This window comes from Marmota flaviventris, chromosome 12 (genome assembly GCF_047511675.1).
Source record: "Marmota flaviventris isolate mMarFla1 chromosome 12, mMarFla1.hap1, whole genome shotgun sequence".
In the NCBI taxonomy this organism is placed as follows: Eukaryota; Metazoa; Chordata; class Mammalia; order Rodentia; family Sciuridae; genus Marmota; species Marmota flaviventris.
In genome coordinates this window covers 2505907-2517469 of record NC_092509.1, presented here as the reverse complement: position 1 = coordinate 2517469, position 11563 = coordinate 2505907, and the positions used below count along the sequence as shown (strand labels likewise).

At 31.0% G+C, this 11563-nt stretch overlaps 1 protein-coding gene across 1 annotated transcript in view; it reads right to left on the bottom strand.

Moving 5' to 3' along the window:
* Positions 1 to 1088: 1088 nt before the first annotated feature.
* Positions 1089 to 11563, bottom strand: part of LOC139707878 (zinc finger protein 268-like) — a gene marked incomplete at its 3' end in the record, with an annotated part of 34160 nt that continues 23685 nt past the window's right edge. The window contains 2 exon segments of the mRNA XM_071619781.1: positions 1089 to 1371; positions 1373 to 2892. Coding sequence (XP_071475882.1) covers positions 1089 to 1371; positions 1373 to 2892 — 1803 coding nt within the window.

Genomic DNA, 11563 nt, shown 5'->3' with positions numbered 1-11563 from the left:
TCTACAAAATAACTTGATAATGCTTAATAAATTTAAGCAAAATTTAAAGACAACTACTTGTTTTCTAAACTTAAATGAGTTCTGTATTTTACTGATCCTCATATACATCAAAGTGTAATATATAGATAATAAATGTGAGAGTATAGTAAAGTTATTATGTTTCATTGTTATATAAGGCATACATTTTGTATAAAATCTGTTCAGTGTTCACTACTAGTATGAGTTTTCAGATGTTCAATGAATTTAAAATTTAAATACATTTTGGAAATATTATTTATCTTTTTAAGAGTTTCTGGGCACAATGAATTCTCCAAAAGTAAGCAGTGTTTAAGAAACATGTAGCTACATTTTTTTTTCCATTTGTATTTTCTCTAACCAGTATATATCCAAAGGTGCTGAGTATTGCTGAATAAATTTTATAGGCATTGTCACATTGTCAATTTTCACATTACAAACTTTTCTCTACGCTATGGTTATTGTGGTGAGGATTAAATGTTGTCCCTTTCTTAGAGTAATGGTACAATGGTCTCATTTGTAGAGCTTCTCTCCAGTGTGTTTTCTCTGATGTCTAGTAATATATGATATATAATTTAAAATGTTTCTACATTGTCTACATTTAGATGTATTCTTTCCAGAATAAGTAGCCTAATGGTGAAAATAATTGATTTCTTTTAAAAGCTTTGCTGCATTGTTTCAATTTGTAGGGGTTCTTTTCTGTATAAATTCTGTTGTTAATAAGGTTTAGTCTTTCTTTTTTTAAGTGTTTATTTTTAAGTTGTAGTTGGACACAATACCTTTATTTCACTTATTTATTTTTATGTGGTGCTGAGGATCGAACCCAGGATCTCAAACATTTAAGGCTAGCACTCTACCATGGAACCACAAACCCAGCCCCAAGGTATAGTCTTTCTTTAAAAGTATTATTTCTTTATTCACATTTCATATTCACCAGGATGTCTTCTGCTGTGGTGAATAAAGTTTTATTTTTTATTAAATGCTTTTCCACATTATTCACTTTTGTATGGCTATTCTCCAGTGTGAGTTCTGTTGTGGTGAATAAGGCCTGTTTTATTGATAAAAGCTTTGCCACATTCCTTATATTTGTAAGGATTCTCTCCAGTGTAAATTCTTCTGTGGCACATAAGGTGTAATATTTGAGTAAAAACTTTGTCACATACTTTGCATTTGTGAGGCTTCTCCCAAGTGTGAGTTCTGTTGTGGAAAATAAGGTGTGATTTTTGACTGAACGCTTTCCCACATTCTTTACATTTGTAAGGCTTCTCTCTAGTGTGAGTTCTACTGTGGCAAATAAAGCCTGGTTTTTGAGTAAAAGCGTTGCCACATTCTTTACATTTGTAGGGCTTCTCTCCAGTGAGTTCTGCTGTGGTGAAGAAGGTCTATTTTTTGACCAAAAGCTTTGCAACATTCTTTACATTTGTAGGGCATCTCGCCACTGTGATTTCTTCTATGGCGAATAAGGTTTGATGTGTCACCAAAAGCCTTGCCACATTCTGTACATTTGTAGGGCTTCTCTCCAATGTGAGTTCTTCTGTGGTAAATAACCTGTGATTTTTGACCAAAAGCTTTGCCACATTCTTTACATTTGTAGGGCTTCTCTCCAGAGTGGGTTCTTCTGTGGCAAATTAGGAGTGATTTTTGACCAAAAGCTTTGCCACAATCTTTACATTTGTAGAGCTTATCTCCAGTGTGAGTTCTGCTGGGGCAAATAAGGTGTGATTTGTGACCAAAATCTTTGCAACATTCTGTACATTTGTAGAGCTTCTCTCCAGTGTGAGTTTTTCTGTGGTAAATAAGTTTTGATTTTTCACCAAAAGCTTTGCCACATTCTTTACATTTGTAGGGCTTCTATCCAGTGTGAGTTGTGCTGTGGCAAATAAGGTGTGATTTTTTTCCAAAAGCTTTGCCATAATCTTTACATTTGTAGGGTTTCTCTCCAGTGTGAGTTGTGCTGTGGCGAATAAGGTCTGATTTTTGACCAAAAGCTTTGCCACAATCTTTACATTTGTAGGGCTTCTCTCCAGTGTGAGTTGTGCTGTGGCGAATAAGGTGTGATTTTTTACCAAAAGCTTTTCCACATTCTTTACATTTGTAGGGCTTCTCTCCAGTGTGAGTTCTGCTGTGGTAAATAAGGTCTGATTTTTGAACAAAAGCTTTGCCACAATCTTTACATTTGTAGGGCTTCTCTCCAGTGTGAGTTCTGCTGTGGCGAATAAGGTATGATTTTTTACCAAAAGCTTTGCCACAATCTTTACATTTGTAGGGCTTCTCTCCAGTGTGAGTTGTGCTGTGGTAAATAAGGTCTGATTTTTTACCAAAAGCTTTGCCACAATCTTTACATTTGTAGGGCTTCTCTCCAGTGTGAGTTCTGCTGTGGTAAATAAGGTCTGATTTTTGAACAAAAGCTTTGCCACAATCTTTACATTTGTAGGGCTTCTCTCCAGTGTGTGTTCTGCTGTGGTATATAAGGTGTGATTTTTGAACAAAAGTTTTGCCACAATCTTTACATTTGTAGGGCTTCTCTCCAGTGTGAGTTCTGATGTGGTAAATAAGGTTTGATTTTCGACCATAAGCTTTGCCACAATCTTTACATTTGTAGGGCTTCTCTCCAGTGTGAGTTCTGATGTGGCAAATAAGGTGTGATTTTTGACCAAAAGCTTTGCCACAGTCTTTACATTTGTAGGGTTTCTCTCCAGTGTGAGTTCTGATGTGGCGAATAAGGTTTGATTTTTTACCAAAAGCTTTGCCACATTCTTTACATTTGTAGGGTTTCTCTCCAGTGTGAGTTCTTCTGTGGCAAATAAGACCATTTTTTTTACTAAAATCTTTGCAACATTCTTTATATTCATAGGGCTTCTCTCCAGTATAAATTCTCTGGTGATGAAAAAGGCCTGATTTTTTATATGATTTCTGTTGTTCACTCTCACTTGTAGTTTTCCATATTTTCTTGTGTGGTAAATAGTCAAGATCACAACTTTCATATTTTGCACTTATCGCTTCATGTAATATATGTTTTAGGCCCTTTTCTGGTGAATATTCTTGGATATGATTAGGAGTCATGGCTGAAATAAACAAAAATTAAAAAATAATAATACCTATTAGACTGGGATAAATATATTTTGCATACATGACATGAAATTAAGGTAAAATAAGTACATCAGGGGTATAGCAGATTAGTAAGTCCAAAGTCACCATAAATCCAAAAAATATATTAGTTCAATAAAAATGTACAGAAAAAATTACCTTGAGAATATTATTCAAATTCTTGTAGAGACCACAGTACCCAAGAGGAGTACATCATTAAGAAGAGTAATATAATAAAGTGTAGAAAAGTATCTTTAACACCCTTTTGTCCTTCACAAGATAGTATTGGGTTTTTAGGATATACCTACCAGCTACCTTCACTGTCAGTAGAATAAGAGAAATGTAAAACATATACAAACATTTCTGGGTTTTTCAAAGTGTGTCCAAAAAATGATTTTTGTCTACCATGACATAGAGACATGAAAATAACTAGTAGATTTTGAGTGATAATACCATAAATATGCAACAAGTGTAAAGAGGCAATGGACTCTTAAAAAGAAATATGAGCAAAAAAATTACTAAGAAATATACACATATGTCTATAAAATTTTTTGTAAAAACATTTTAAAAGACTATAAAAACCTTGCATAGCCTGTAGCCATAATATTTGGATGAATTCAACACATGACAATCAAGTATAATAAATTGATTTTTATATTTTTACATTCGTGTGATATGAGAATTTCCTTTATTGACAAATACAACTTTGTTTATTTATAAATATATCATGGCAATTTATACTATATATACAAGGTAAAATGACTAAATAGAATGAATTAACAATCATTATTTCATATAATTATCAATTTTGTTCTTACAACGTATTGTATTCCTTCTACTAGTATTTATGAAGAACATAATACACTCACTATGTGGTAAAATAAAACTCTTGACCCTATTATGCTCAATAAGATAAAAATATGGAGACTTTTACTATAATATCAACCCTACACAAAACACAGTGCCTGGTGACAAAATTTTGCTCACTAAATTTCTGACTTCCACATGTGAATCAAATGTTCCTACAACTTAATATCTGCATGCCAACTTTCACTTAATTCAAAGTCCTGCATATATTTCTTATAACACTTTAAGAGACAAAATATTTTATAACTAAATAATAATAGTATATAAGTACATATTTTTAAACATTTGACATTGATGGGCACACACGTTGAGTCCCTAGCTTTAGTACTGAGAAAAATTTTGGCACTAAACACAAAAGCAGAGGTATCTCTTCAATTTTCTGATTTAATTGTTCATGGATACATATTTAGTACTGGCAATTCTGGATCTTTACGTCATCCAACTTTTAATGTTTCATGTGTAATGCTTGAGATTACCCCAAAAATTCTATATCACGAACTACAACACAAGTCTTTTTAAAATTGTTTGAGCCATGCTGTTTCTAAATATCTGTGACTTCTCTCAAACAAGACGTACTTTTGCATGCCCTCCTAATTAGCAAATATTACAAGGATGCAGCACTGTTGTTGCCTATTTTTATTTATTTAAAAGTTTTTTATACTTTTTTCCCAACAATGGAGTATATAATCTACTGATGGCTCTTTTAATGAACAAATAAAAAATAGCACAGCAAATATAAACAAAGAGAAGCATGGCTAAATCCAAGTGACAAAAAAAACAAAAATAAAACATTAAGAATTTAACATTAGGATACTGACAGTTTTGAATTACTCAAAGAACACTAAATAACTATTTAAAAAAGTTTAGATAATGAAATTGAAAAATATTAACATCAATGGGCACAATGTTTAAGTGAATATTTTTTTAAGAAAAAATTAGAGGAGCATTCCTAGTGTGCAAATCCAAAATTCAACAAATATGGTAGAGGCTTATCAAGCAGTACCAAGTTTAAGACAAGTCTAAACAACTTGTAAAATTCTGTAAAAATTAAAAATCTATAGGATATATAAAGAGAAGTGGGATATATATATATATATAATGAAGTGTGAAAAGAATCCAAGCATGCCACAATAAAAAACAATGATCCAGAAATTAAATCACTAATCAAAATTAAAAAAAATATTTAAAAATTACAAAGTAGAAGTATAATGATTTATTCACTTCAAAATATTTATGATTACTAATGCATTATTGCAAAACACAAAACAAAAGAAAAAATTTAATAACAGAATTGAATCTACAATAGAAAACGTGAAGTAAGTTCCATCAGAGAGCATGGAAAGAAACCAAGCATGATCTGCTCCTAGAGTCCCTATTTGTTTAAATATGGATAATGCTCCAGCCTTTACATCTCATCCTTTTGCACAATTTTTAATCAGTGAGATATAGTTTTAAATCATGAAATTTCTCATAATTGTTTGGATGAGCTTTTGTTGAGTGCACAAATTGTATCTTAATACTTGCCTTTTAAAACAGAAACAAAGATCTAGCCTCTATTATATTAATATGCATTAAATATTGTTTTATTTACAGTTAATGTACTCAATATACAACATAAAGTTAATACTCAAAATTGGTCATCTGCATTGAATAGATATTTTATTCTCAAACAACCATTACCAATAAAATTATGTAATATATGAGGTTCCACCTGACCAGCATGAGAAGCTCCTATGGCTTTGCTCACGTGGGGGAAAAGCATAGACTGCTATACTAATGCTAACATGTCCTGTTTGGAATCTAGCTTCATGCTTGAAAAATAGCAATTACAAATGTACATCGGTGACTTCACAAGCTGATTTCTAAGTTTCATTTAACCCTGGAAGATAAGAGTTCATCCTCAAAAGAAGAGAAACATTAAAAGAGGACCCCAAGTTACTTAAATTCTAGTTACTTGTTGAGATATAAAACCATTAACAGCCTCAGCTCAACAGGTGTTGGCTAAAATGGGGTTAGAATGTACTCTAGATAACTTTGTTACTGCTTTGATTGCTAAACTCACAGAAAACTCTGTAAATGCTTTGGTCTTGTACCCCAGCTCTGGGAAATTCAGTACTGCCAGATCCTGGACTTCAAGAACCCATTACAATATCTTGACTCACTTGCATAAAATTGTTATACACCTGGAAAAATATCTTATGGTATTCATTGTTGTCTTAGCAGAATAATGTGTCTTTACCATCCACATAGTATTTAATAGGTCAAAATCCTGTGCAATTTATTCATAAAAGATCTATTCCTCTTGATAAAAACTGTGATGATTCAGTGAAGCTTCTCTCTAAGGCAGAATTTAACGTTTTGACATTCTCCTTGCTGAGTTTACCTGGACTAGCTCTATGGGCTTATAAAACTACTATGAAACTCGCCTATGCTATCATAAACAGTACTAGTCATGCCTCCATGGATGTAAATAGGCTTAATGAAGAACAAAAACAACATTGTCAAGCCATACTTGACAATTATGCTGCAATTGATTGTCTGTTATTGTTACATCATAAAGGATATCAGAAGTTTAATACCACGTGTTCCTTCAATTTAAGTTATAATAGTAATTTTATTTCAAAAAACTTAGATTACCTTAAAGATATCATTAATAGGGTTCAACAAGATGATGGATTTTGGACTTGTTGAATTGGTTAACTTCATGTTTACTCAATTTCATCTGGGTCAAAAATATTCATAGGTGGATGTTTACTGATGTTGGAACTTGCTGTTGTCTATGCATGTCCTATTTTTTTGCCCCCACCAGCATTAAGGAGATAAGTAATATTATTTATTCAAAAGGCCTTAAAAATAGGGGAAGTATTAGGTATTCTGATCTTGGAATAGACAGGAAAGTGTGGGGGAAATTGTAACTGGCACCCTGAGTCCCACAATTGTAATGCCCAGCAGTTTCTCCCTGAAGATATTAAGACAACTCTACAGGTGCACTATCTAGTTTCTGTGGTAATGTCCTTAGGGAGAAGGGGTTCTATATTTGTATTAATTGTACCTAATCTTGGTTAGCTAGCACATGGGGTTAAAGAAACACTGGGTTAGAATGTAGTCATGGTATCAGAAGCTATGTAATTCTGGGGGATTATATGTGCAGCTGTTAAGAGGGGTGGCCAGATTTTTTTTTCTTTTTTTCCTTTTCACTGTGTGTGTGTGTTTCTCTCTTCTGTTTGCTCCTTTAAAGGTTTCCTCACAAGAAGATTTGAAACAGATCATGCTGGCCCTCACAACAAAAGGTAAGTTTTGATGGTTAATCTGAATAAACTGGGACATCACTAAAGAAGAAAACAGAGAACAACAAGGAATTTGAAAATGTGATAAATATAGGGCAGTATGTGTTCAATGATTACAATCAAAATAAATAAACCTAAGCTTCTGAAAATTTCTTCTGCTGGGTAACTACTCTTTCAACATTTATTAGTTTGGTTTTCTTCTTGACATTTGAATGACTCAACTGTGTCCGCTGCTATGTGTAGTCTACAATAGTTATTATACTAGGTACTACTTATCTAAAGTGAAGGATGTGTAACACACAAATAAAGAGACAGATGAAAGAGTAAAATTATATATATATATATATATATATATATATATATATATATATATATATATAGAGAGAGAGAGAGAGAGAGAGAGAGAGAGAGAGAGTAAAATATCTGTACTAAAATTGCCCTTTTTTTAAACACAAATCTGAAACTCATTTTTATAGAGAAGTTCCCAGAAGATACTCTGCAAGAGAAGTAAATTAAATAATAATTAGTAATTAATAATTTTAAAGGGAAGTTAAACTTACCCAGGAAAGCCAAGTTTCTATAGGTTTCTAGCATCACATCTCTATATAAATTTTTCTGAGCAGGCTGAAGACATTCCCACTCCTCTTCAGTAAAATCAATGGCTATATCCATAAATGTTAACAGTTCCTAAAATAAGAATAGGTAAATAAATAACACATTGACTACAGGAATATTTGCACAGTCTGTAATGTAAATACAGTTGAAATTAGAGTTAGTAGACTATCATGTAGGTAGTGTTTTGGAACACAATTATACTATTATCTACTTCTGCAGAAAAAGTGATTTAAGTTCAAAAAAGTGTACATACTCCACATTTATGAAACACAATATAAAACTCAGGCATTATCACAAAAATATATATTTTGTAATTTTTTATTTCTTGATCTAAATTATACATATTTTTCAGATGAGAAAATCATGGTAATTAAGAAATTAATTTGTATAATATATATACAAACTTTGATCGATGTGTATATTGTATGATATTTATAATAGAATATACATATAGCTCTTCAAACAAATATAATTTTTTTTTTTTTTTATTTTATTGGTTCTTTCTAGTTCTACCTGACAGTAAATTGATTTTTATGGTATTATGCAAGCATGGGATATATCTTATCCTAATTAAAATCCTGTTCTTGTTGGTGGCTACAATGGTAGGATTCACTTACAGATATATATATTTTATATTTCTATCCTTGTCCCTTTTATTTATTTATTTATTTACTTACTTATTTACTTATTTATTTTTGTTTACCATTGTGCAATCTACTGATCTTATTTTCTTACCCTTCCCCACTTTATAAGATTTAGATTTCACATATCAGCAATAACTTTTTAATATTTGGTTTTAAAGGAATGGTTTGTTTTACTTAGCATAAAATCTCCAGATTCATCCATTTCCTGGCAAATGTCATAAAGTCATTCTTCTTTATGGCCGATTCATAGTTTATTGTGTACATAAGCAACATTTTTTATCCTGTCATCATTGAATGGACCCATTCATCATTGAATGGTTGGTTTTATAGCTTAGCTATTGTGAATTGTGCTGCTATAAATATTAATGTGGCTGTGTCAATGTAGTATGCTGATTTTATGTCCTTTGGGCATATACAGTGCCGTAAAAAACTGGGTAAAATTGTGGTTCCATTTCTTTAACAATGTCCATACAGTTTATTATGTTTCACTTAGACCTCCATACAGCTGGAAAAATTGGAATTCATCTGTACCTGAGGTGAAAATAAAACATACACAAAAAATTATTAAGCCATAAAATGACTAGAATTTATTATCAAATCATACATCCCAATAAAAAGTAAAATTCAAAAACTAAAAGTAAAGAAAGTCTTAAGCAAAAGAGCAAAATTAGAAGCTATTAAAGATAAATATAACACAGAGATACCAGTATCAATGTTGGTGCTTTTAAAAAGCAAATGAGCCCAGTCTAGTGATGGACAACTGTAGTTCCAGTGACTGAGGAGGATAAGAAAAAAAGATCATAAATTCTAAGACAATATTATATATAATATTGTCTTATATATATTGTATTGAGCAACTTAGTGAGGCACTTAGCAACTCAGTAATACTCTGTCTCTAAATAAAATATAAAAAAAGGACAGAGGATGTGGCTTTATTGTTAAGCACCCCTGGGTTCAATCTTCAGTACAATTTTTTTTTAAAGCAGATACAATTAAAAAAGCACTAGCAAATTTGAAAATTCAATGAATAAAAATTATATCAATAATACAGTATATAATTGCAAATATAGGCATATATAATGATTTCTCACTTTATGGAAATACACTCTGGAAAATTTATCCTAAGAATCTTCTGCAATTTTCCCATACTCTGAGTGTAATGACAGAATCTAGATGGTACAGACTAGTACATGGCTAAGATATTTGCTAGATCCATGGTTGTACATAAAGTCTACTGCTGACCAAAATACCATGATGCCACATGATTGATGTTATGAAGTAAAATCAATCAGGGTAAACCTCATAATAAAATAAATGGTGGAACTACAGAAAACATCAACAACAAAACTCTTAAAACATGCCAGGATATTGGGAAAAGAGTGCAATAATAAAATGTTATTTTATCCCTTCACTCATAAAACATAACAACATATTTTGACACATTAAATGCTGAATATAAGTTATTAATAAATAATACTGAAATATACAAGAAAGTACAAAGCTCAAAAGTTTACATACAAAATGTAGGGTTCATATGGTGGTGCACACCTGATATATCTACTATTCTGGAGTCTAAGGCATGAAGTTCAAAATTTAAGGCCAACTGAAGAAATTGAGCAAACCCCATCTGGAAATAAAATTTAAAACAGAGCTGAGAATATGCTCAGCATTAAGACCCTTTGGTTGAATCCCTAATTTCACAAAAGAAAAAAAAATAGTTTTTTTTTCAAAATTATACAATATAATAGACTTAAACTTATGAATTAAAAAATATTAATACAAAAAAATCTATTCATCAAATGATTACATTAAAAGCTGCAAAACTGACAAGTTAAAAATAAACCCTAATTTCCTCACATATAATCAAACACTTATAAGAAGAAGAAATACAACAGAATGCATAAAATAAAATTCTTGAAGAGTCACTTTAAAAAGGATATATCTAACTTTTCAATAATCATAAAAACTCAAAACCTTTAGAAGTTAGGTAACATTGAATAAAATCACATCATATAAATGAATTAAATAGTATTGATGAATATGTGGAATAAATGCATTCACAAAAAAGAAAATAATAATTTAAGCTTTTATTATCCATTTGTAGAAACTGTTTTGTAATCATATGTGTATGATACACCCACAGAGGAAACAGAGACTAAAATTACAGCAACTGTTCATGAGAATATATCCACATTCTTCCAGAGTTGAAACCAAGGGGCATGGCTAAAGAGGAAGAAATAATTATTACATTTTTTAAAATGTAAATTCTATGAGCTAGAATTTTTGTTGATGTATTATATCCAGTTTGACAAATACTATAAAATACCATGTATGCTTTATGCTGATGTCAAATGAATGTTACATTTCATATGCAAGTATGTTTATGAAAGGAGTATGCAGTATGAGAAAATAAAAATACAGAAAAGAACATAAAAGACTCAAATATTCAACATATTTACAAAGGATAGAACTATAATAAAAATGATCATTTTTCCCAAGGTACCCTTTAATAATAACTGGTCATAATTTTACCATTCTTTGCTTTTTGTGAAAGAAGAAATCAAAGCAAAAACTTCTAAAATTTTCCTGGAAAGATGAATGTATATAAAATTAGACAAGTACTCTCTAACATGTAAGAACAAATGTACTAGTGATCATTACCTGACACTAATGCATGTTATAATATTACAACAGTGTAGTAATTTTAAGATAAAAAATCACAATACAGAAAACTACATAGAGCAGTTCATATGTATGCAAATATCTTTTTATTGTTAATTATAAGTATATAAATCAAAACATATCAATAAAATATTTAATGTTAATGAATGCTACAATCCAACCTCAAGGTATATGTTAGAAAAAAAGGCATAGATTACAAAAGCGACTTGTGTGCAGCTTGTGTGTGACACTGGAATTATACACAAGCATCCACCAAAGAGCAGATATAAAGAGAGATAATTTTAAAAAATAAAATAAAAATAAATAAAAGCAGAATATAAGCCTACCTCCATTTATGGATTACACCAAATAAATATATACTCCTGT